At 48.4% G+C, this 27,707-nt stretch overlaps 1 protein-coding gene across 1 annotated transcript in view; it reads right to left on the bottom strand.

The window, feature by feature from the left end:
- Positions 1–27,707, bottom strand: part of prkg1b (protein kinase cGMP-dependent 1b) — a 422,934-nt gene that overhangs the window by 12,773 nt on the left and 382,454 nt on the right. Inside the window, exons 11-15 of the mRNA XM_078412759.1 lie at positions 18,604–18,743; positions 12,711–12,800; positions 7,947–7,970; positions 5,935–6,076; positions 2,741–2,904 (exon numbers count right to left, since the gene is read on the bottom strand). Coding sequence (XP_078268885.1) covers positions 2,741–2,904; positions 5,935–6,076; positions 7,947–7,970; positions 12,711–12,800; positions 18,604–18,743 — 560 coding nt within the window. The remainder of the gene's footprint in view (positions 1–2,740; positions 2,905–5,934; positions 6,077–7,946; positions 7,971–12,710; positions 12,801–18,603; positions 18,744–27,707) is intronic.

Genomic DNA, 27,707 nt, shown 5'->3' with positions numbered 1-27,707 from the left:
TCTGTATCTGACGTGTGTGTTTGCCTGTATCTTACGTGTGTGTTTGTCTGTATCTGACGTGTGTGTTTGCCTGTATCTTACGTGTGTGTTTGTCTGTATCTGACGTGTGTGTTTGCCTGTATCTTACGTGTGTGTTTGTCTGTATCTGACGTGTGTGTATACCAGTATCTTACATGCATGCATGCTGGCACCTTACACACATGTGCATGCTGGCACCTTACACACATGTGCATGCTGGCATCTTGTGTGTATACACGCTGGCATCTTGTGCGTGTGCGTGCTGGCATCTCCGCCTGCCAGGAACATCACGGGTGCGCGCGTGCGTGGTAGATTGGAGGATGGTGACGCGGGGCACGGTTTTAAAGGCAGCAGCCATTTTACGTAAGTTAGGGTGATCTACCGTGTTCGAAGGTGGCTAATAAATTGCTGTTTAATGACTTAATCCGTCGTTGCTATTGCTCGGGGCAATACACAACAATGCGCTGTTACATTGAGAAGATCTATAGACTACATCTGCAGTCAATTTCTGCAATAGACAATAGACAATAGGTGCAGGAGGAGGCCATTCGGCCCTTCGAGCCAACACCCCCATTCAATGTGATCATGGCTGATCATTCTCAATCAGTACCCCATTCCTGCCTTCTCCCCATACTCTCTGATTCCTTAAGAGCTCTATCCAGCTCTCTCTTGAATGCATTCAGAGAATTGGCCTCCATTGCCTTCTGAGGCAGAGAATTCCACAGATTCACAACTCTCTGACTGAAAAAGTTCTTCCTCATCTCAGTTCTAAATGGCCTACCCCTTATTCTTAAACTGTGGCCCCTTGTTCTGGACTCCTCCAACGTTTGGGAACATGTTTCCTGCCTCTAACGTGTCCAACCCCTTAATAATCTTATAGGTTTCGATAAGATCTCCTCTCATCCTTCTAAATTCCAGTGTATACAAGCCTAGTCGCTCCAGTCTTTCAACATATGATAGTCCCGCCATTCCGGGAATTAACCTAGTAAACCTACGCTGCACGCCCTCAATAGCAAGAATATCCTTCCTCAAATTTGGAGACCAAAACTGCACACAGTACTCCAGGTGTGGTCTCACTATGGCTCTATACAACTGCAGAAGGACCTCTTTACTCCTATACTCAACTCCTCTTGTTATGAAGTCCAACATTCCATTGGCTTTCTTCACTGCCTGCTGTACCTGCATGCTTCCTTTCAGTGACTGATGCACTAGGACACCCAGATCTCGTTGTACGTCCCCGTTCCTAACTTGACACCATTCAGATAATACTCTGCCTTCCTATTCTTACCAATGTCTTAATGCCTGCCTCTCCACAAGTTATGCTGTTTTACAGTGTAGCAGAACGTAGAGCAGCACAGCACAAGAATGGGCTCTCAGCCCACAATGTCTGTGCCAAACATGATGCCAAGACCATCTTTTATCCACCTGCGCATTATCCACTTCCGTCCTTTCCCTTGTTAACCGTATGCCTACCCAAAAGCCTCTTAAATGGGTTCGATCCTGACGATGGGTGCTGTCGTGTACGTTCTCCCTGGAGTGACCTGGAGTGGGTTTTCTCCAGGTGTTCCGGTTTCCTCCCACAATCCAAAGACGTACAGGTTTGGCGATCAATTGGCTTGGTAAAATTATAAATTGTTCCCCAGTGTGTGTAGGGTGACGTTAGCGTGCAGGGATTGCTGGTCGGCCTGGGCTCGGTGGGCCTGTTTCTGAGCTGTATCTCTAAACATCTCTAAACTAAATTCTTATTGTTGGCTTCTATCTGTCAAAATTCAAGTTCTTGCTATACCATACGGGACAACACAATCGACAATAGGTGCAGGAGTAGGCCATTCGGCCCTTTGGCAGATCATTCTCAATCAGTACCCCGTTCCTGCCCTCTCCCCATACCCCCTGACTCCGCTATCCTTATGAGCTCTATCTAGCTCTCTCTTGAATGCATTCAGAGAACTGGCCTCCACTGCCTTCTGAGGCAGAGAATTCCACAGATCTCTGACTGAAAAAAATACGGGTCCACCATCGATTTTCCAGGAACTTGTGGTCCGGCACTTCCTATAGATTTTTTAAAAAGATTTTTTAGAGATACAGCGCGGAAACAGGCCCTTCGGCCCACCGAGTCCGCGCCGCCCAGCGATCCCCGCACATTAACACTATCCTACACACACTGGGGACAATTTTTACATTTTACCCAGTCAATTAACCTACATACATGCACGTCTTTGGAGTGTGGGAGGAAACCGAAGATCTCGGAGAAAACCCACGCAGGTCACGGGGAGAACGTGCAAACTCCGTACAGACGGCGCCCGTAGTCAGGATCGAACCCGAGTCTCAGGCGCTGCGTTCGCTGTAAGGCAGCAACTCTACCGCTGCGCCACCGTGCCGCCCAAAATCCGGACTAAACCACGAGGGCGCACTTGAAAATCCCCCCCCCCCCGGAAGTCTCCACTCCTCCCCGAAAATGTGTCCCCAAGGCCGGGTGAGGCGGCCGATCTCGACCTCATCGGGACTTCCGCGGTCGATCGGCGGGTCGAATCTGCCCCCTGCGGCCGAGGCTCTGGAACTGCCAGAGCATCGGGACTTCCCATGTCCGACCTCCGCGGCCGACTTTGTATCTCGGTCTCCCCAAGGCCCTGACCTCTGTTGGCCCGGCAAAAACGGACAAGGAGGCAAGGCTCTGGAACCAAGGGTGCCGGAATATCGGCGGTGGACATGGCGTTCTTCTCACCTGCCAGTTAGAAGCTCGTACATAAGGATTCCAAGCGACCAGTAATCAGCTGAGATGTCGTGCCCTTTGTTCAAAATGATTTCTGGAGCCACGTATTCTGGGGTACCACAGAACGTCCAGGTTTTTTTCCCAAACCCTATTTTCTTGGCAAATCCAAAGTCCACCTGACAGCGAGAGAGAGAGAGAGGGAGAGAGAGAGAGGGGGGGAGGAGAGAGAAAGAGAGGGAGAGAGGGAGAGATGGGGGGGGGAGAAGGGAGAGAGGGGGGAAGGGAGGGGGGAGAGAGAGAGAGGGGGAGAGAGAGAGAGGGAGAGGGGGAGAGAGAGAGAGGGAGAGGGAGAGGGGGAGAGAGGGGAGAGAGAGGGAAAGAGAGGGGGGTGGGGGGAGAGAGAGGGAGGAGAGAGAGGGGGGAGAGAGAGGGAGGGAGAGGGAGGGGGAGAGGGGGAGAGGGGGAAGAGAGGAGGAAGCGAGAGAGGGAGATGGGGAGAGAGAGGGGGGAGAGAGATGGGAGAGAGAGAGAGAACAAGGCAAGTTAACGTGAGCATACCCAGTCCTTCTGTGCTGTGACTTTGTAACATTACGGCGTTAGTGGAGAGATCGGTGCGGCAGTCGATGATGGCGCTGACCGACGGACGAGGACGGACCACGTGGGAGTGAGGACGCCGCTGCCGGGGGAAGGAACAAAGGAGGACCCGGCGTGGGGGGTCGCCGCCGAGAGGTGGGGGGAGGGGGGGAAGAACAAAGGGGGACCAGGTGTGGGGGCACTCTGTAACTTTTTTTTTTAGATTTAGAGATACAGCGCGGAAACAGGCCCTTCGGCCCACCAGGTCCGCGCCGCCCAGCGATCCCCGCACATTAACACTATCCTACGCACACTAGGGACAATTTTTACATATTACCCAGTCAATTAACCTACAAACCTGCACGTCTTTGGAGTGTGGGAGGGAACCGAAGATCTCGGAGAAAACCCACGCAGGTCACGGGGAGAACGTACAAACTCCGTACAGACGGCGCCCGTAGTCAGGATCGAACCTGAGTCTCCGGCGCTGCATTCGCCGTAAGGCAACAACTCTACCGCTGCGCCACCGTGCCTACCTGTTGTCGCCCTTTATGTGGCGACTATTTACATACATTGAAGGTATTTATTTCACAAAATGCTGGAGTAACTCAGCAGGTCAGGCAGCATCTCGAGAGAGAAGGAATGGGTGATGTTTCGGGTCGAGACCCTTCGTCAGACCCTTCTTCAGTCTATTTACATACATTGGGTATGCAAGCAAAGAATTTCACTGTGAATCGTCACATGTGACAATAACGTCATTCAATTCAATTCAATTCAATGCGTGGACACTTACTTGTCCTTTTCTTGGTCCACTGGTCCATTAATTGGACCCCTTGTGCTGCCTCCGGTTCCCTCCCCTTTACTTTCCGTCTGAAGAAGGGTTCCGACCCGAAACGTCACCCACCCATCCTTTTCCTCCGGAGATGCTGCCTGACCCGCTGAGTTACTCCAGCACTCTGTGTCTATCTTACTTGGACAGAGCTTGAACAGGGGCGGCACCACCGGGTGGTGGTGCAGCGGTAGAGTTGCTGCCTTACGGCGCCAGAGACCCGGGTTCGATCCTGACCACGGGTGCTGTCCGCACAGAGCTTGTACTTTCTCCCTGCGACGGCGTGGGTTTACTACGGGTGCTCTGGTTTCCTCCCACACTCCAAAAACGTACAGGATCATAGGCTAACTGGCTTCTGTCAATGGTAAATTGTCCCTAGTGTGTAGGATAGTGCTAGTGTATCATATCATATCATATATATACAGCCGGAAACAGGTCTTTTCGGCCCACCAAGTCCGTGCAGCCCAGCGATCCCCGCACATTAACACTATCCTACACCCACTAGGGACAATTTTTACATTTACCCAGCCAATTAACCTACAAACCTGTACGTCTTTGGAGTGTGGGAGGAAACCGAAGATCTCGGAGAAAACCCACGCAGGTCACGGGGAGAACGTACAAACTCCTTACAGTGCAGCACCCGTAGTCAGGATCGAACCTGAGTCTCCGGCGCTGCATTCGCCGTAAAGCAGCAACTCTACCGCTGCGCCACCGTGCCTAGAGGGTGTTTGCTGGTTGGCGCGGGGTCGGTGGGCCAAAGGGCATGTTTCCGTGCTGTATGTCCAAACTGAACGGAAAAACTAAAACTAAAGTTCAGATCGTAGTGAAGTAAAGGAAAGACTTAGAAATAAATTCACTTGCACCAGTCGTCGGAAGAAATAAACCAACTGGGAAACAATAAGTATGTCATGACCTCTTTCAGTGAATAGTTTAGTTTAGATTAGTTTAGAGATACAGCGCGGAAACGGGCCGATCGGTCCACCGAGTCTGTGCCAACCAGCAATGTCCGCGCACTAAAACTATCCTACGTACACTCGGGACAATTCACAATTAAAAAAAATATATATATTTATTTTTATTGAAGGAAAGATACAATACGAAAAATGTAATGCATTACATTCCCCTCCATTTTGTTCTTTATATATAACAACAAAAATAACCCTCACCCACCCTCCCTGGACACCCCTTTGCAGCTGATGTGTTCACAATACATCATATCACAAATACAAATGCACAATTTGACAGCAAAACCTCTACATTCTTCCAAGGCGCCGGCCCATACGTATCTACAACATGTCAGATGGTTCGGGATTCTCTCGTTCACTATGCATCAGCCATCCTGTGAGGTAATCGGCAATTGTGTAAACAAAAATAAGTAAATATATAAAAGTAAAACATAATTAAAGGCAGATCGCAATTTTACCTGAATTGTAAATTCTAACGGGCTGTTTCTAATGGCTGTATCTCTAAAATTGAAACTAAAACTGAAACCGAAACGGAAACTGAAACGGAATTCAATGTTAATGCCGTTAGAATTTTCATAACCTCTGCAGCTATCTAATGGATGGTCTGCAAAGTGGATTTCCTCAATTGAAACTAGCCTTGACGTTTCAACGACGTGCAGGTATGTAGGTTAATTGGCTGGGTAAATGTGTAAATTGTAAAAATGTAAAAATTGTCCCGAGTGGGTGTAGGATAGTGTTAATGTGCGGGGATCGCTGGGCGGCGCGGACTTGGTGGGCCGAGAAGGCCTGTTTCCGGCTGTATATATATGATATGATGATATGATATGATATTGAGCACTCACCAGTTTAGCATATCCCCTGTGATCCAGGATTAAGTTTTCTGGTTTGAGGTCCCTGTAAATAATTCCTTTGAAATGCAGGTAGGCGAAGGCTTCTACCACGCAGGCCGTGTAGAATCGAGTGGTCGCGTCATCGAAGGAACCTCTGCAGAGAAAGCACCAACAGTGGGGGGGGAGGAGACATTAGCACAGCGGAATGTAGCTGAACCGCGTGCAGAAGCAGGGTTAGTCGTGTGGATTAGTCACATCGGCATGAAATGCAGTCTCTTCCAGGCAGTTGTGCTGAATGCTTGGAGCCTCCGGATGCGATGATGGTGCCCAGGTATTAATAAGCAGCTTGTGAGGCAACGCACTCAGTGACAACCAGGGAACTGGATGAAAGGCTCTCGTTCCTGGGTGCCACTGTGTCGCCGAGACTCCAAATGATCCTGTCAAAACTCAACTCTCCGCAGATCTTCGCCGATTTTATGTTCGGAAAGAGTTCGCTCCTCTGCGAAAGACCTGGGGACGGGGGACAATGAACTGCAGATAAACTCCAAGTGCAGCTCCCTGTCCGAGTCAGACGGACACAAAGTGCCGGAGTAACTCAGTGGGCCTGGCAGCATCCCTGGAGAAAAGGAATAGGCGACGTCTCGGGGTCGGAACCCTTCTTCAGACAGGTTTCTTTTCTCCAGAGATCCTGCCCGACCCACTCTGAAGAAGGGTCTCGACCCGAAACGTCACCCATTCCTTCTCTCCCGAGATGCTGCCTGACCCGCTGAGTTACTCCAGCATGTTGTGAATAACGACCCACTGAGTTACTCCAGCATTGTGTTTCCATCTTCGGTGTACACCGGCACCTGCAGTTCCTCCCACCACAAACAACTGCAGATGCTGGTCAATGAACACAAAGTGCTGGAGTAACTCAGCAGGTCAGGCAGCATCTCTGAAAAACATGGGTAGGTGGTGTAGAGTCGAGACCCTTCTTCAGACTGACATAAGGGCGGGCGGGTGGGAACAATGTTAGAAGCTCAACCTTACAATCAGTCAGACCGCACCTGGAGTATTGTGTACCGTTTTGGTCTCCTAATCTGAGGAAAGACATTCTAGCCTTAGAGGGAGTACAGAGAAGGTTCACCAGATTGATCCCTGGGATGGCAGGACTTACATATGAAGAAAGACTGGATAGACTAGGCTTATACTCGCTGGAATTTAGAAGACTGAGGGGGGATCTTATTGAAACATATAAAATTCTTAAGGGGTTGGAGAGGCTAGGTGTGGGAAGATTGTTCCCGATGTTGGGGAAGTCCAGAACCAGGGGTCACAGCTTAAGGATAAGGGGGAAGTCTTATAGGACCGAGATGAGAAAACATTTCTTCACACAGAGAGTGGTGAGTCTGTGGAATTCTCTGCCACAGAAGGTAGTTGAGGCCAGTTCATTGGCTATATTTAAGAGGGAGTTAGATGTGGCCCTTGTGGCTAAAGGGATCAGGGGGTATGGAGAGAAGGCAGGTACAGGTTACTGAGCTGGATGATCAGCCATGATCATATTGAATGGCGGTGCAGGCTCGAAGGGCCGAATGGCCTACTCCTGCACCTATTTTCTATGTTTCTGTGAACACAAGACCTGAAACGTCACCCGACCGTGTTCTCCAGAGCTGCTGCCTGACCCGCTGTGTTACTCCAGTGCTGTGTGCCCTTTAACGGAGCGAGGAACTTGGATTACTTTTTTTTTTTAAACCCCACAACCGTTCCTAGCTTTTTTGGCGAGTTTGGAGATCGCAATGAGAGGGAGATTTTCAGAGGATCCGCAAGCCAGACGACATGGCAATGAACTGAATGGACCATGGAACATTCCAGAAATGGCGCACACACAGTTGTGATCCCATGCAATGGACAGACAATGGCAGTGAACATGGACAGAGTGGGGCCCACTGATGGTTGCTGCAAGCTGAAAAGACCGAGCTGCTTCTCGCCATAATTCCAATGTGCAGTGTAGTTTTTCTCTCAATGCAAAATGGTGCCACATACAGTACCTTTTAATATTGTCTTCTCTGTATCTACGGAGAAAGGTTAATAATAAATTATTCGAAACTATAAGGGTGCCACAACCCCTCTCGTGTCTGCCCCTTTAAGGCCAGTGGTCTGTTGCGAAGAGGTGAAGGGTTTTGGAAAGCAAATGATTAGTAATATTTTCTTTATTAATACCTCAGAGTTTAAATTACTGAATCAGTCTGAAGAAGGGCCTTGACCTGAAACGTCACCTACCCATGTTCATCGCTGACGGTGTCTGACGCACAGTGTGGGCAAGATGGGCCGAAGGGCCTGTTTCCATGCTATGTGACTCCACGACTCTCTGGCTCTGTTACTCTTGTACAATGCTCCGACTGATGCTCACTTTAGAGATACAGGGCAGAAACAGGCCCTTCGGCCCACTTTGCGGGCCAATATCTTGCCCCCCCCCCCGTGGCCTAGGAGGACCGTTCCGGTATCGTTGGACTCCTCTCGGACGCCGTGACCTCTGATTATTCCGGCAAGGCCCTGGAACCAAGGGTGCTGGAAAAACGGTGGTGGACATGTATATATATGTGTGTGTGTGTGTGTGTGTATATATATATATATATATATATATAGGGTCTCAAACTGAAAAGTCACCCATTCCTTCTCTCCAGAGATGCTGCCTGTCCCGCTGAGTTACTCCTGCTTTTTGTGTCTTTCTTTGGTTTAAACCAGCATCTGGAGTTCCTTCACAGACACAGATACACACACACACACACACACACACACACACACACACACACACACATATATAATATAGGTATTTATTCACAAAATGCTGGAGTAACTCAGCAGGTCAGGCAGCATCTCGGGAGAGAAGGAATGGGTGACGTTTCGGGTCGAGACCGTTCTTCAGACTGATGTCAGGGGGGCGGGACAAAGGAAGGATATAGGTGGAGACAGGAAGATAGAGGGAGACGGAGGCGGAGGAAGGAGGAGGGGACGGGAGGGACAGAGGAACTATCTAAAGTTGGAGAAGTCAATGTTCATACCGCTGGGCTGCAAGGTGCCCAGGCGAAATATGAGGTGCAGTTAAACAAATATAGACTGCTCGGCAGTTGGATGATAAGCGGTTTAAGACGGTTTCTCTGATCTGCTGTTGTGGCCTTCAAGCTTGCGATGACTACATGTGGAACCCGTCCGATGCCTTGGGGAGGAACAGTCTTTGAAAACAGTGGGGAAGATAAAGGTGACAAAATCTTCCCAAAAGCATCAAACTGGCAAATAAACATTCTCTAACTTCAGTGTAAGAAAATAACTGCAGATGCTGGTACAAATCGAAGGTATTTATCCACAAAATGTTGGAGTAACTCAGCAGGTCAGGCAGCATCTCAGGAGAGAAGGAATGGGTGACGTTTCGGGTCGAGACCCTTCTTCAGACCCTTCTTACATCATTACCTTTTTTTTGCATATCTTTCATTCATCTGTTCTATATCTCTCTACATCACCGTCAATATCTCTCGTTTCCCCTCTCCCCCGACTCTCAGTCAGTCTGAAGAAGGGCCTCGACCCGAAACGTCACCCATTCCTTCTCTCCCGAGATGCTGCCTGACCTGCTGAGTTACTCCAGCATTTTGTGAATAAATACCTTCGATTTGTACCAACATCTGCAGTTATTTTCTTATACCATATATATATATTATATACACACACACACACACACACATACATACATACATATATATATATAATATATATATACACATACACACACACACACACACATATATATATATATGTGTGTGTGTGTGTGTGTGTGTGTGTGTATATATGTATATACACACACATACACATACATATATTAATATACACACACACACATATATATATTAATACACACACATATGTACATATATACACATACATATATATATGATATATATACACAAATGCACACACGTATATATATCACACACACACATATATATATATATATATGTGTGTGTGTGTGTGTGATATATATATATATATATACATATATGAATATATATACACACACACACACATACACACACACATATATACATATATTAATATACACACACACACATATGTATATATATATATAGGGTACCACAGACAATTGAAAGAAGGTATAGGAGTCTGAAAACTGTAATGTTTAAAACTAGGGTTGTACATTGACCTTGGGAGAAACAATGAACTGCTGAGTTACTCCAGCACTTTGCACCTTTTTTTTGGTATATTGACTTTGTCTGGTGAGAAAAATGCAACTGAACTTGCAGAGTCTTTAGTCAGAGGGTGGTGAATCTGTGGGATTCATTGCAACAGACGGCTGTGGGGGCCAAGTCAATGAATATATTTAAGGCGGAGATTGACATAGATTCTTGGTTAGTGTGGGTACCTGGGGTTATGGGGAGAAAGCAGGAGAATGGGGTTGAGAGATCAGCCATAATTGAATGGCGGAGTAGACTTGATGGGCCGAATGGCCTAATTCTGCTCCTAGAATTTATGAACTTATGAATCTTAATATCTTTTTAATAATTCTCACAGGTTTAAGCAGTAGTCTCGCCATCCAGTCGATGAATATTGAAGGAATATTTACAGGGTCTAGTGGGGTTTTGGTTTAATAGTTGTTAATGTACACGGCATGAATGGACTGGCAATAATCCTGACTAAACTCCAAATGGAGCAGAAATAAGTGTGTGTGAAGGCGAGATGCGACCAAGCACAGGCTCAGCGATTGTTTCGCTGAAAACCTCCGCTTAGTCCGCCTAAACCTGCCTGATCTCCCAGTTGCTAAACACTTTAACTCCCCCTCTCATTCCCAATCTGACCTTTCTGTCCTGGGCCTCCTCCATTGTCAGAGTGAGGCCCAGTGCAATTTGGGGGAACAGCACCTCATATTCTGCTTGGGCAGCTTACACCCCAGCGGTATGAACATTGACTTATCTAACTTCAAGCTGGTATACACTGGAATTTAGAAGGATGAGAGGAGATCTTATCGAAACGTATAAGATTATTAAGGGGTTGGACACGTTAGAGGTAGAAAACATGTTCCCAATGTTGACGGAGTCCAGAACCAGGGGCCACAGTTTAAGAATAAGGGGTAGGCCATTTAGAACTGAGATGAGGAAAATCTTTTTCAGTCAGAGAGTTGTGAATCTGTGGAATTCTCTGCCTCAGAAGGCAGTGGAGGCCAATTCTCTGAATGCATTCAAGAGAGAGCTAGATAGAGCTCTTAAGGATAGCGGAGTCAGGGGGTATGGGCAGAAGGCAGGAACGGGTTGCTGATTGAGAATGATCAGACATGATCACATTGAATGGCGGTGCTGGCTCGAAGGGCCGAATGCCCTCCTCCTGCACCTATTATCTATTGTCTATTCAAGTAACCCTTGCTCTCCATCACCTCCCCCCTTCCCAGTTCTCCGACCAGTCTGACTGTCCCCGTTTATATTTTATCTCAGTTTGCTTTTTTGTTCCCCCAAATTGCCTCACTCCTAGCTAAACAACGATCTACATGCTACATGTTACATGATCTACATGCTACATGCTACATGTCCTTGATCTCCATCCCATTTGTCTCATTTTCACACCTGACACTTCCTTAGCTCTGTATCTCCCTCTCCCCTGACAGTCTGAAGAAGGGTCTCGACCCGAAACACGACCCATTCCTTCTATCCAGAGATGCTGCCTGACCCGCTGAGTTTCTCCAGCATTTTGGGTCGAAAGATTAGAAAGAAGTCGTGCTCGAGTCTAACAGCAGATGGCAGCAGAGGACAAGTGGTGAAACATCAGTCCCAGGCCATTCCAAATCCCAACCAAATACAAATCTTGGATCTGCAGGCCGATTAGTTTCGTTTTAGTTTTAGAGATACAGCGCGGAAACAGGCCCTTCGGCTCTCCGAATCAACCAGCGATCCCCGCACACTATCACTATCCTACACACACCAGGGACAATTTTACAGTTACACCCCAAGCCAATTAACCTACAAACCTGTACCGAAGATCTCGGAGAAATCCCAAGCAGGTCACGGGGAGAACGTACAAACTCAGTACAGACAGCTCCCGTAGTCGGGATCGAACCCGGGTCTTTTTGTGCTGTAAGGCAGCAACTCCACTCCTGCACCACTCGGCGCGGGCTCGGTGGGCTAAACTAAACTGAGTTACAGTCCACACGACAATGGTGAATAGACAATAGACAATAGACAATAGGTGCAGGAGTAGGCCATTCGGCCCTTCGAGCCAGCACCGCCATTCAATGTGATCATGGCTGATCATTCTCAATCAGTACCCCGTTCCTGCCTTCTCCCCATAACCCCCTGACTCCGCTATCCTTAAGAGCTCTATCCAGCTCTCTCTTGAATGTATTCAGAGAATTGGCCTCCACTGCCCTCTGAGGCAGAGAATTCCACAGATTCACAACAGATCACAACGTCAGAATCTGTGGAATTCATTGCCACAGAGGGTTGTGGAGGCCAAGTCAATGGATATTTTTTTAGGCAGAGATAGATAGATTCTTGATTAGTACGGGTGTCAGAGGTTATGGGGAGAAGGCAGGAAAATGGTGTTTAGGAGGCAGAGAGAGGTCAGCCACGATTCAATGGCGGAGTAGACTTGTTGGGCCGAATGTCCTAATTCCGCTCCTATCACTGATGAACCTGTGAACAATCACGAGGCTGAAACTTAAAAATAGAACATGCCAACTATTCCAGGGAATTGTTATATTTGTGTTGTTCGACGTCGCGAGGAGATATTTTTAACGGCTGCATCTGTGTTCCTACCTGTCCCTGAGAATAGTCCACAGCTCTCCCCCGAGGCAGGCTTCCATTAACATGTAGAGGTATTTACTGTCCTTGAAAGTCCTGTACAGCCTGTAAGGAAAAGGGAACAACGTCAGAACAGAGTCCATTCACCGACGGAAGCATAGAAAATAGGTGCAGGAGTAGGCCATTCTATATGATCAAGGCTGCTCATCCAAAATCGATATCCCGTTCCTGCTTTTTCCCCATATCCCTTGATTCCGTTCGCCCTAAGAGCTAAATCTAACTGACCTACCTGACCTAATTTGCTCAGACCTACTTTCAACAATACCTTCAAAGGCTGAGGGGAGAAGGCAGGAGAATGGGGTTGAGAGGGAAAGACAGATCAGCCATGATTGAATGGCGGAGTAGACTCATAACTTCATAGGCCATTCGGCCCATCATGTCTACTCCGCTTAGCACAGGTGTCAGGGGTTATGGGGAGAAGGCAGGAGAACGGGGTTAGGAGGGTGAGATAGATCAGCCATGATTGAATGGCGGAGTAGACTTGATGGGCCGAATGGCCTAATTCCACTCCTATTCCTTATGACCGCCATTCAATCATGGCTGATCTAACTTTCCCTCTCGATCCCATTCTCCTGCCTTCTCCCCGTAATTAAGATTTTTAGATTGAGAGATACAGCGCGGAAACAGGCCCTTCGGCCCACCGGGTCCGCGCCGCCCAGCGATCCCCGCACACTAACACTATCCTACGCACACTAGGGACAATTTTATTTTTCTTACATTTGCCCAGCCAATTAACCTACATACCTGCACGTCTTTGGAGTGTGGGAGGAAACCGAAGATCTCGGAGAAAGCCCACGCAGGTCACGGGGAGAACGCACAAACTCCGTACAGACGGCGCCCGTAGTCAGGATCGAACCTGAGTCTCCGGCGCTGCATTCGCTGTAAGGCAGCAACTCTACCGCTGCGCCACCGTGCCGCCCTTCTTTGACGGTGATCTTTGACGGTGGCGCAGCGGTAGAGTTGCTGCCTTACAGCGCCAGAGACCCAGTGTCATACCTGAGTATAGGTGATAGACGGGCCCCGCGTGGCCAATTTCTGTTCCTATGACTGACTGCCGAACCTGGAACCGTCAGTTGACCTTTTGCAGCTCAGTTCACACTGCAGTTAATTAAATCGCCTCCGTTCAGTGAATGAAAAGGTCCCCTTTGATGGAACAGACACAAGGGACCGTCGATGCTGGAATCTGGAGCAGAACACAAACTGCTGGAGAAACTGGATTGGTCAGGCAGCATCCGTGAAGGGGAAAGGAATCATTGATGTTCCGTGTCGAATTCGAACGCTGACAATCCTACGCCCGTCCACCTCATTAGAGACCTTTAAACATTGGTAATCGGACTTCAATGTTGTGGCTTTACACTAAATGTCGCACCGGTCATCCTTTATCTTCCCAAAGTGGAAGGCTTGATTATATTCATGTACAGTTTAGTTTAGGGAGAAAGCACGGAAACAGGCCCTTCGGCCCGCTCAGTCGGTGCTGCCCAGCGATCACTAGTACAGTCGTCATCTCAGGAGAGAAGGAATGGGTGACGTTTCCGGTCGATACAGTTACTCCAGCATTTTGTGAATAAATACCTTCGATTTGTACCAGCATCTGCAGTTATTTTCTTATACTAGTACAATTGTTCTATCCCACACAGTTGGGGCAATTTACAGACGCCAATTTCCCTACAAACCTGGAGTGTGGGAGGAAACCGGAGCACTCAGGGAAAGCCAATGCAGTCACAGGGAGAACGCACGTACAAACTCCATACAGACAACACCCGTTAATCAGGGTCGAACCTGGGCCTCTGGCGCCGTAAGGCAGCAAATCCATCCACTGTGCTGCCCCTGACCCTTGGCACGGAGAACGACTTAATGGATTCCTGCACCGTCTGAGAACTGCCGCGCTAATTAGGTTTGTTGACCTACAAATCAATGAAACAAGAAGCCGGAACTTCTGAAGTTTGGCACAATGCCCAGAGAAGCAGCAACACATAGTGCAGACAAGATGCCCATGGACATTTATCAAAGTCACAGAAGTGGAAATGGAAGAACTCACAATGGGTTCTATCAATTTGCCATTTGCTAAGAGAAACTTAATACTGGCCGATGTTAAACGCAGATAGGCCATGGACCAATCTACTGTGTGTACAGAAAACTTGTTGAAACGCAGATGCAAAGCCACAATTACTGTCTGATTGGAAAATACAGATACATCATATCTTCTCGTCCATTCAGTTTAGTTTCGTTTCGTTTAGAGATACAGCGCGGAAACAGGCCCTTTATTCCCACCGGGTCCGCGCCGACCAGCGATCCCCGCACTCTAACACTATCCTACACACACTGGGGACAATTTACATTTATACAAAGGCAATTAATCTACAAACCTGTGCGTCTTTGGAGTGTGGGGGAGGAAACCGAGGATCTCGGAGAAAACCCACGCGGTCACGAGGAGAAACTCCGTAACTGTACAAACTCCGCACAGGCAAGCACCCGTGTTCAGGATCGAACCCGGGTCTCCGGCGCTGTAAGGTAGAAGCTCTACCTCTGCGCTACAATACTGCCCTTACTGATCATATTTTGTCAATCTCTCTCAGTTTTTTAATCTTCCTCACCAGCAGTAATATACTCACGAGTGTAATATTTCATGCGGTTATTAAACATAGAAACATAGAAACGTAGAAAATAGGTGCAGGAGTAGGCCATTCGGCCCTTCGAGCCTGCACCGCCATTCAATATGATCATGGCTGATCATCCAGCTCAGTATCCCGTACCTGCCTTCTCTCCATACCCCCTGATCCCTTTAGCCACAAGGGCCACATCTAACTCCCTCTTAAATATAGCCAATGAACTGGCCTCAACTACCTTCTGTGGCAGAGAATTCCACAGACTCACCACTCTCTGTGTGAAGAAATGTTTTCTCATCTCGGTCCTAAAAGACTTCCCCCTTATCCTTAAGCTGTGACCCCTGGTTCTGAACTCCCCCATCATCGGGAACAATCTTCCCGCATCTAGCCTCTCCAACCCCTTAAGAATTTTATATGTTTCTATAAGATCCCCCCTCAGTCTTCTAAAATTTAAAATGACTGTGAAACAGACTGTTGACACGATTGAGAGTGAACAGCCATGATCGCATTGAATGGCGGTGCTGGCTCGAAGGGCTGAATGGCCTACTCCTGCACCTATTGTCTATTGTCTATTGTCTATTGTCTATTGTCTAACTCACTAAAAAAAATTAACGGATAGAAGCAACGCAGATCTCACACCTAACAATGAAACGTGCGGAATATATAGGGGCGGCACTGTAGCGCAGCGGTAGAGTTGCTGCTTTACAGCGAATCCTGACTACGGGTGCTGCAACTGTAAGGAGTTTGTACGTTCTCCCCGTGACCTGCGTGGGTTTTCTCCGAGATCTTCGGTTTCCTCCCACACTCCAAAGACGTACAGGTTTGTAGGTTAATTGGCTGGGTAAATGTAAAAATTGTCCCTAGTGGGTGTAGGATAGTGTTAATGTACGGGGATCACTGGGCGGCACGGACTTGGAGGGCCGAAAAGGCCTGTTTCCGGCTGTATATATATGATATGATATGATATGATATGATATCGTTTCTGAATATATCAAAGGATCAAAATCTATAGGAAGGAACTGCAGATGCTGGTTTACACCGAAGATAGACACAAGAAGATACACATTTCGTCTACACCGACATTTTGTGTCTATCTTCCGTGTATACCAGCCTCTGCAGTTCCTTCCTACAGATTTCGCCACCCATTCCTTCCATCCAGAGATGCTGCCAGTCCCGCCAAGTTACTCCAGCATTTTGTGTCTATGTATAAAAGATCAAATTCAAACCATTGACGCCATTGAGGGCATGCAGCGCAGGTTTACTAGGTTAATTCCCGGAATGGCGGGGCTGTCATATGTTGAAAGACTGGAGCGACTAGGCTTGTATACACTGGAATTTAGAAGGATGAGAGGGGATCTTATCGAAACGTATAAGATTATTAAGGGGTTGGACACGTTAGGGGCAGGAAACATGTTCCCAATGTTGGGGGAGTCCAGAACAAGGGGCCACAGTTTAAGAATAAGGGGTAGGCCATTTAGAACGGAGATGAGGAAAAACATTTTCATTCAGAGAGTTGTGAATCTGTGGAATTCTCTCCCTCAGAGGGCAGTGGAGGCCAATTCTCTGAATGCATTCAAGAGAGAGCTAGATAGAGCTCTTAAGGATAGCGGAGTCAGGGGGTATGGGGAGAAAGCAGGAACGGGGTACTGATTGAGAATGATCAGTCATGATCACATTGAATGGCGGTGCTGGCTCGAAGGGCCGAATGGCCTCCTCCTGCACCTACTGTCTACTGTCTATTGTCTAACTATACCTCACGCTGTACGATGGCAGTCCCGCCAACAGTCTGTCTCGTCCCTTCCTTCTTTTGTTGTTTTTAGTCTGTTGTTAAACTGTTTTAGTCTATGTTTTAGTGCATCTTTAGATTTTTAGATTTAGATTTAGAGATACAGTGCGGAAACAGGCCCTTCGGCCCACCGGGTCTGCGCCGCCCAGCGATCCCCGCACATTAACACTATCCTACACACACTAGGGACAATTTTTTTTACATTTACCCAGTCAATTAACCTACGAACCTGTACGTCTTTGGAGCGTGGGAGGAAACCGAAGATCTCGGAGAAAACCCACGCAAGTCACGGGGAGAACGTACAAACTCCGTACAGACGGCGCCCGTAGTCAGGATCGAACCTGAGTCTCCGGCGCTGCATTCGCTGTAAGGCAGCACCTCTACTGCTGCGCCACCGTGCCGCCCTAGTTTTGTATTATGTGGGGGGTGGGGTGGGGGAAACTTTTTTTAAATCTCTTTTCCTCGACGGAGATGAGACTTTTTCCGTATCGTATCTCCGTCCGCACTGCGGCCTAACATCGTGGAGCTGGCGGCCTCCTTTGCTGGGGATCGACTTCGGGAGCTCCAACCGCGGGAGCCTGCGGGCTCAACGTCGTGGAGCTCGCTCCATGGTTAACCAACTAATCCCATTGGTTAGGGATCGACTATTTTTTTGTTAACAAATACCTTATTCCAAACCAAAACCCAACGTACAAAGTAGTAACGCGGTCAAATCAAAAGCCGCCTGTGACGGCAGTTTACAAACAAGACAATTATCAAATTAAAATTCCGCCAACTTTGTCAATAATACATTCGACCTTCCGCGGCGACCAGCGGTCACGGAAGGCCTCCAGCGCCCCCGTGGACACCGCGTGTTCCCTCTCCAGGGACGCGCGGGCACGGACGTCAGCCCTCAAAAGGGGCTGGCAGCCGACCCCTGTGCGGCCTGGACCCGCGAACGGCCATCTTGGCCAGGCCCAGCAGCAGACCGACGGGGAGAGCTCCAGCCGCAGGAGCTTCGACAGCCCCGATCGCGGGAGCTTCGACCGCCCCGACTGCGGCTGGTTCAACTGCCCCGGCCGGTCGGAGAAAAGGAGGGAAGAAGATAATACCCTATTGCCTTCGATCACAGTGCGCTGTGGTAGATGTTTATGCAGTTGTTTTGTGTCTTGTTGCCCTTTTGGGAATGACTCGTGTTTTAGGGTCGAGTGGACTATCTTGCTCCTCTAGTGGTATAAGAAAATAACTGCAGATGCTGGTACAAATCGATTTATTCACAAAATGCTGGAGTAACTCAGCAGGTCAGGCAGCATCTCGGGAGAGAAGGAATGGGTGACGTTTCGGGTCGATACCCTCCTTCAGACCCTCCTCTAGTATCTTTGCCGCTGAGTTACGCCGACACTGTATAGGTTTCAACGGCCCTGTTAGTTATTTTTGTAATATCTTCGGCTCCATGTGGTTGCCGCTGGGATCTTACCTCACTATGAAGTCGGAATGAGCCTGCTGCATAATTTGCTTCTCCGATCGTATGTGCTCCTGTTGCCGCGTGTCCACGATGTGCCTCTTCTTCAAAATCTTCATTGCATACGTTTTGGACTCCTCGCTCTTCAATTGAACCTGTAATGAAGACGGTCGTGAAAAAAAATCAGATGGTGATAGATGGTTGTGAAAAAAATTGCAGCAGGATCTTGATCTAATTCTTGATCAGAGTGAATGGTGGGGCTCTGGGGAGCGTTGTCGAGCAGAGGGATCTAGGAGTGCAGGTGCATGGTTCCTTGAAGGTGGAGTCGCAGGTAGATGGGGGTGGTCAAAAAGGCTTTGTGAATCTGTGGAATTCTCTGCCTCAGAAGGCAGTGGAGGCCAGTTCTCTGAATGCATTCAAGAGAGAGCTAGATAGAGCTCTTAAGGATAGCGGAGTCAGGGGGTATGGGGAGAAGGCAGGCAGGAACGGGGATACTGATTGAGAATGATCAGCCATGATCACATTGAATGGCGGTGCTGCCTCGAAGGGCCGAATGGCCTCCTCCTGCACCTATTGTCTATTGTCTATTGTCTAATTGGTTAGGTGGGCTTTGGAATGGTTGATGGGATTTAATACAGAGAAACGAGATTTTGGTGCTGCATTTTGGGGAAGTCTAACATGGGCAGGGCCGACACAGTGAATGGTAGGGCTCTGGGGAGCGTTGTAGAGCAGAGGGATCTAGGTGTGCAGGTGCATGGTTCCTTGAAGGTGGAGTCGCAGGTAGATGGGGGTGGTCAAAAAGGCTTTCGGCACATTGGCCTTCATCAGCCAGAGTGTTGAGTATAGAAGTTGGGAGGTCATGTTGCATTTGTACAAGACGTTGGCGAGGCCGCATTTCGAGTATTGTGTTCTGTTCTGGGCAACGTGTTATAGGAAAGAAGTTGTCAAGCTGGAAAGGGTTTACAGAGAAGATTTACGAGGTTGTTGCCAGGTCTCGAAAGCCTGAGCTACAGGGAGAGGTTGAGCAGGCTGGGACTCTATTCCTTGGAGCGCAAGAGGACGAGGGGGTGATCTTATAGAGGTGTATAAAACCATGAGAGGAATAGATCGGGTGGATGCACAGAGTCTCTGTGCATTCAGAGTAGGGGAATCAAGGACATAGGTTTAAGGTGAAGAGGGAAAGACTTAATAGGAATATGGGGGGTAACTTTACCCTACAACGGGTGGTGGATGTATGGAACAGCCCACCAGAGGAGGCAGTTGAGGCTGGGACTACCGCAAAATTTGAGAAAGAATTAGACAGGTACATGGATAGGACAGGTCTAGAGGGAGGTGTGCCAAACGAAGGCAGGTAGGACAAGTGTAGATGGGATATGTTGGTCGGTGTGTGGGCAAGTTGGGCCAAAGGGCCTGTTTCCACGCTGTGTGACTATGACTCTACATGTAAATAAGAAGGGTTAAGAGGGCTGTGGGCCAAATGCAGGTAAATATGCTAACTTGGGTCAGCATGGACAAGCTGAGCCGAAGGCTTTGGTTCCATGCTGGAAAGCTCTGTGACTTAAAGCAGTCCTGTTATTGTGAAAATCGTTATTAAGCATCGCTGTTTGCCATAATTAGTTCAGTTTCCTCATGCTTCTTTCAAGAATGGTTTCACCTGACCGAACAATGTATAATTAAAGAAAATAGAAATGAATTTAATTGTCTAACAAAGTTTACCTTCGTTATTATGGCCCTCTTTACAATGGGTTTTGTTACAGCTGATGGAATGGCTGTTAGCTGGTGCCAATAGGCAAAGACAACACCACAAACGTATAAAGAATTATGTGTGCTACTTTCACTGTTTCTATGAACTCCTTTCTAAATGTTATCTTTCATGTACCACTTTCGTTATTAAATTTAAAATATATGACCTAACATCCCCTTCCTTGTTGTTTATGAAAGTGTGCACAGAGTACCATGTCAGTGTGGGAATGGGAAACGTAGAAAATAGGGGCCGGAGGAGGCCATTTGGCCCTTCGAGCCAGCACCGCCATTCGTTGTGATCACAGCTGACCATCCACAATCAATAACCCGTGCCTGCCTTCTCCCCATATCCCTTGATTCTACTAGCCCCTAGAGCTCTATCCAACTCTCTTTTAAATTCATCCAGTGAATTGACCTCCATTGCCTTTTGTGGCAGAGAATTCCACAAATTCACAACTCTCCGGGTGAAAAAGTATTTTTCTCACCTCAGTTTTAAATGGCCTCCCCTTTATTCTTATACTGTAGCCTCTGGTTCTGGACTCCCCCAACATTGGGAACATTTTTCCTGCATCTAACTTGTCCAGTCCTATTATCTATATACTAAAACTCTCGTTTGTTATCTTGTTTGTGACTGAACTTCAGCCAAAACGGCACACGATGGCGCGACAATTTTAGGCCCACCTTACTCACCGTTGTCACTTTAGTAATAATGCAAGTAGTTTTATTGAAATCGGTGTTATATTTTTAAAGTTATTCACATTTTTAAGTTTAAAAGGAGGGGAGGAGGGAGGGAGGGGGGAGGAGGGAGGGAGGGGGAAGGAGGGAGTGGGGGAGAAGGGGGAGGGGAGGGAGGGTTGAGGAGAGAGGGGAGGGGGGGTTGAGGAGAGAGGGGAGGGGGGGAGGACCGGGTGCTGCACCAATGCAGGAGAGGTTTGGGCCCAACGGATCCACGGTCTAGTAATTTTATACGTTTCTATAAGATCCCCTCGCATCCTTCTAAATTCCAGTGAACACATGCCCAGTCTTTCCAACTTTTCCTCATATGACAGTCCCGCCATCCAAGGATTTAACCTTGTGAACCTACGCTGCACTGCTCAATAGCAAGGACATCCTTCCTCAAATTAGGAGACCAAAACTGCACACAATACACCAGGTGTAGTCTCACTAGGGCCCTATACAACAGCAGAAGGACCTCTTTACTCCTGTACTCAAATCCTCTTGTTATGAAGGCCAACATGCCATTAGCTTTCTTCACTGCCTGCTGTCACCTGCACGCAAAACTTTCAATGACTGGTGCACAAGGACACCCAGAGAAGGGGGAACACCGGGGCACCTGGAGAAAACCCACGCAGTCACTGGGAGAGAGCGTGCAAACTCCGTACAGACAGCGGCCGCGGTCAGTTTGGAACCCGGGTCTCTGGCGTCGTGCAGCAGCAGCTCTACCATGGTGGCACCATGCCGCCTTCTTTACAAGTCTATCCACTTTCAGGGAGATATGGACTTGGAGTGAATGAGCTCTTGGGGGCTAGCGGAATCAAGGGGTACGGGGAGAAGGCAGGCACGGGGTACTGATTGTGGATGATCAGCCATGATCACAATGAATGGCGGTGCTGGCTCGAAGGGCCGAATGGCCTCCTCCTGCTCCTATTTTCTATGTTTCTATGTTTCTATAAAAGCAGTCTATTAGCTGTAATCTGCCTTGCGACGTCCTGAAAAGAAGATAAATGGGCCACATAAAAGAATTCTCAAAATCTGGGTCCCCTGGCATCAGGGGAAATCTTTCTGCGGCATTTCTAATGTCAGTCTCACAATAATACTTACATAAGAATCCTTGCTTGACATAATATTCAAGAATAAAGGAGAGTGCATCGTTAAGTTTGACTCTCAGAAATGAGGGTCAAGTGTGTAATAAAATATAATGCATGACAAATAAAGTCCTCGTCTTACTGAAAGATCTTTCGTCTGTGGGAGAACGCTGATGGTAAGAATTGCCATCCACTTTCCGCCTTACAGCGAACGCAGCGTCGGAGACCCGGGTTCGATACCGACTACGGGCGCTGCCTGTACGGAGTTTGTACATTCTCCCCGTGACCTGCGTGGGTTTTCTCCAGGATCTCCGGTTTCCTCCCACACTCCAAAAGACGTACAGGTATGTAGATAAATTGCCTTGGTAAATGTAAAAAAAAACTGTCCCTAGTGTGTGTAGGGTGGTGTTAGTGTGTGGGGATCGCTGGGCGGCGTGGACCCGGTGGGCCGAAGGGCCTGTTTCCGCGCTGTATCTCGAAAACTAAACTAAACTAAAACTATAATCTCTTTGGTCTCCCCCCTAACCTCATTCTCCTGCCTTCTTCCCATGACACCTGCACTAATCATAATATCTCCTCTCACCTCACCAGCCTGACTTCGAACATTTTAAGGCTCTTAACCTACCCCACAAGTCATAGTTATTACTCGTGGACCTCTGTGCCAATGTTTGGCGGTGTAAAGGGCGGCACGGTGGCGCAGCGGTAGAATTGCTGCCTTGCAGCGCTGGAGACCCGGGTTCGATCTCGACTACGGGCGCTGTCTGCACAGAATTTGTACGTTCTTCCTGTGACCTGCGTGGGTTTTCTCCAAGATCTTCGGTTTCCTCCCACACTCCAAAGACGTACAGGTTAGTAGGTCAATTGGCTTGATATAATTGTCCCTAGTGTGTCGGATAGTGGCCAACGTGCAAGGGTCGCTGGTTGGCGTGCACTTGGAGGGCCGAAGGGCCTGTTTATGCGCTGCATCTCTAAACTAAATTAAAACTAAGCACAACGTACAGGTATGTAGGTTAATTGACTGGGTAAATGTAAAAATATTGTCCCTAGTGGGTGTAGGATAGTGTTAATGTGCGGGGATCGCTGGGCGGCGCGGACTTGGTGGGCCGAAAAGGCCTGTTTCCGTGCTGTATATATATGATATGATATGATATAATATGCGACTGGAAACTCTACGACAAAGATGGAAATTGTGAATGAGGTATTCAGAAGCAATCTGCTGAGGGTGGAGAGAAGATATCTTCTCCGACCATCTCACAAAGCCAACATCCCTTCCACTGACTCCATTTACACCTCACGCCGGGCGGGGTCTTGAGGGGCCAGTATTGGGTGGAGTCAGGTGCAAATCAGGTTTTTGTAGGAAGGAACTTCAGATGCTGGTTTACACTGAAGATAGACACAAAATGCTGGAGTAACTCAACGGGACAGGCAGTGTCTCTGGAGAGAAGGAACGGGGTGACATTTCGGGTGACAAAACGTTTCGTGGAAGATAAACAATAGACAATAGAAAATAGGTGCAGGAGTAGGCCATTCGGCCCTTCGAGCCAGCACCGCCATTCACTGTGATCGTGGCTGATCATCCACATTCAGTTCCCTGTTCCTGCCAGTCCAGTAAAGTCCGATTAAAGATAGTCCGAGGGTCTCCAATGAGGTAGAAGGGATCCAGTTGGTGAAAGGATGGTTCAGTTGCCTGATAGCAGCTGTGAAGAAACTGCCCCTGAATTCGGAGGTTCAGTCCAGTTTACTTTATTGTCGTGTGTACCGTGAAAAGCTTTTTGTTGCGTGCCAACCAGCCGGCGGAAAGACAATACGTGGTTACAGTCGAGCCATTCGCAGTGTACAGGTACATGATAAAGGGAATGACGTTTAGTGCGAGGCAACTCGAATTTAGAAGGATGAGAGGAGATCTTATCGAAACGTATACGATTATTAAGGGGTTGGACACGTTAGAGGCAGGAAACATGTTCCCAATGTTGGGGGAGTCCAGAACAAGGGGCCACAGTTTAAGAATAAGGGGTAGGCCATTTAGAACTGAGATGAGGAAAAACTTTTTCAGTCAGAGAGTTGTGAATCTGTGGAATTCTCTGCCTCAGAGGGCAGTGGAGGCCAATTCTCTGAATGCATTCAAGAGAGCGCTGGATAGAGCTCTTAAGGATAGCGGAGTCAGGGGGTATGGGGAGAAGGCAGGAACGGGGTACTGATTGAGAAAGATCAGCCATGATCACATTGAATGGCGGTGCGGGCTCGAAGGGCCGAATGGCCTCCTCCTGCACCTATTGTCTATTGTCTATTGTTTATTGCAACGCCAGTAAAGTCCGATCACAGATAGGAAGTAGTTCAGAACTGCTCTCTGGTTACGGCGGGATGGTTCAGTTGCCTGGGAAGGGAGCAAGGGAGGGGTGGAGCAACGGAGGGGTGGAGCAAGGGAGGGGTGAGGCAATGGGTGATAGGTGATGGTTGAAGCGGGTGGAGCAAGGGAGGGGTGAGGCAATGGGTGATAGGTGATGGTTGAAGCGGGTGGAGCAAGGGAGGCGTGAGGCAAGGGGTGATAGGTGATGGTTGAAGCGGGTGGAGCAAGGGAGGGGTGAGGCGATGGTGGAAGCGGGTGAGGAGGGAAACAATGTGCAGATGGAACCCAGGTCTTGGAAGGGAATTAAACTGGTAGTTGCAGTTGAAATGTGTAGGAAGGAACTCCAGATGCTGCTTTAAACTGAAGGTAGTGACACACAAAAAAAACTGGAGTAACTCCAGTTCAGGCAGCATCTCTGGAGAAAAGGAATAGGTGACGTTTCGGGTCGAGACCCTTCTTCAGACCGCGCTGGGTTGTAAGCTGCCCAAGTGGAATATGAGATGCTGTTCCTCCAATTTGCGAGTGTCCTCGCCCTGACAGTGGAGGAGGACATGAGATTAGAGAAATCAATGTTCATACCACTGGGTTGGACGTGACCTTGGATGTTACTGTTTTTTTTTTTTCAAGTAACCCTTGCATTCCCTCTCTCTCCGCCCCTCCCCCACCCTGGTCACCCTGCTACTTTCACTGTTCGCATCTCATCTTCATCACCTTTTTGTTTTAATTACCAAAAATTATACTCAATTATTTAAAACCAATATTTACAATACAATAAGATGAAACATAACCCACCACCAGAATACTATACGAACAAATATACCAAATGAAACTATTATACAATTGTATTACAATCCCCATCCAGGATACATCCAATCCCCCCGCGGTGCCCAGCGGTCCCGGAAATCCCCCAGGGTGCCCGTGGACAGCGCGCGGTATCTCTCCAACACCACCCGGGCGCGGACATAACCCCAGAAAAGGGGTAGGCAGCCGGCTCGGGCAGAGCCCTCTTCCGCCTGGCGCCGTGAGTCACGGATGGCCGGCTTGGCCAGGCCCAGGAGCAACCCAACGAGGACATCTTCGGCCCCGCCCTCTCCCCAAACGCACAGGGTGTCCAAAGATGAGGATGGTGGGTGAGATGTGCAGCCAAAAAGCAAGGAGCAGCCCCTTTAGATATTGGAACAGGGGCTGCAACCTCACACACTCCATGTACACGTGGAACACAGACTCACACACTCCATGTACACGTGGCACACAGACTCATACACTCCATGTACATGTGGTACACAGACTCTCACACTCCATGTACACGCGGTGCACAGACTCACACACTCCATGTACACGCGGCGCACAGGCTCACACACGCCATGTACACGTGGTACACAGACTCTCACACTCCGTGTACACGCGGTGCACAGACTCACACACTCCATGTACACGCGGCGCACAGGCTCACACACGCCATGTACACGTGGTACACAGACTCACACACTCCATGTACACGCGGTGCACAGACTCACACACTCCATGTACACGCGGCGCACAGGCTCACACACGCCATGTACACGTGGTACACAGACTCACACACTCCATGTACACGCGGTGCACAGACTCACACACTCCATGTACACGTGGTACACAGGCTCACACACGCCATGTACACGTGGTACACAGACTCACACACTCCATGTACACGCGGCGCACAGACTCACACACTCCATGTACACGCGGCACACAGACTCACACTCTCCATGTACACGTGGCACACAGACTCACACACTCCATGTACACGTGGCACACAGACTCACACACTCCATGTACACGTGGCACACAGACTCTTCCAGCCCGCAACAGTGGCAGGCGGCTGGCGAGTCTAACCGCACGAGGAACAGGTTGCAGGGGACTCCCCAGTGCAATACCCTCCACCCCAGGTCCCCGATGTAGAGGGGCAGAATCCCTGCGTAGAGAGACCCCCCACCTTTATCTAAAGATGGGGGGGGGCCCATCTTTATCACCTGAACGGTTTCAGACTGGTCGATGATTTATTTTGAAAAAAATGATACCTCAACACTATTTTCAGAAGACAGTTTTAGTTTACAGCTACCGGGTGCTGCACGTAAACAGGTCCTTATTCTGACCGACTCCACAGTGACCGGCCCTCACCCATTCACACCACTAGTTCTGTGTTAGCCCAATTTCTCATCGCCCTCCCGACACACCAAGGACGATTTTACTGGGGACAATTAATAGACAATAGACAATAGGTGCAGGAGGAGGCCATTCGGCCCTTCGAGCCAGCACCGCCATTCTATGTGATCACGGCTGATCATTCTCAATCAGTACCCCGTTCCTGCCTTCTCCCCATACCCCCTGACTCCGCTATCCTTAAGAGCTCTATCTAGCTCTCTCTTGAATGCATTCAGAGAATTGGCCTCCACTGCCTTCTGAGGCAGAGAATTCCGCAGATTCACAACTCTCTGACTGAAAAAGTTTTTCCTCATCTCAGTTCTAAATGGCCTAAACCCCTTATTCTTAAACTGTGGCCCCTTGTTCTGGACTCCCCCAACATTGGGAACATGTTTCCTGCCTCTAACGTGTCCAACCCCTTAATAATCTTATACGTTTCGATAAGATCTCCTCTCATCCTTCTAAATTCCAGTGTATACAAGCCTAGTCGCTCCAGTCTTTCAACATATGATAGTCCCGCCATTCCGGGAATTAACCTAGTAAACCTACGCTGCACGCCCTCAATAGCAAAATTAACCTAGTAAACCTACGCTGCACGCCCTCAATAGCAATTAACCTAGAAACCCGCACGTCTTTGGGAAGTGGGAGGAAAGTTTTCAAAATTAATCTTTGGCAGTTTGATGCCGCCAACCTCGGTAATTAAAAAATAATAATTTATTAACCACTGATTGGTATAATTCAAGGACAATCATTCACCAAGGACAGAGCTTGAAAGGTCAAAAGTGATGCTGAAGAATGTCAGGTTCTATTACGGTTAAAATTAATGTCGGGGTCCTTCCGAGATTTGCAGCTTTAAATCCGTAGATTCCACTGGCATAAACGCCACCTATTCCTTTTCTCCAGAGATGCTGCCTGAAAAACTGAGTTACTCCAACTTTTTGTGTAGAATATCTAAGTCCCACTCCCGGCAACAAGGAAATATTGTGTTTTAAAAATGTTACACGTCAAGATGATGGAAAAAATAGATGGGTTCCAACATT

This window comes from Rhinoraja longicauda, chromosome 16 (genome assembly GCF_053455715.1).
Source record: "Rhinoraja longicauda isolate Sanriku21f chromosome 16, sRhiLon1.1, whole genome shotgun sequence".
Taxonomy (NCBI): Eukaryota; Metazoa; Chordata; class Chondrichthyes; order Rajiformes; family Arhynchobatidae; genus Rhinoraja; species Rhinoraja longicauda.
Note: the sequence above shows the minus strand (reverse complement) of the source record. Positions and strands in the feature narration are given on the sequence as shown.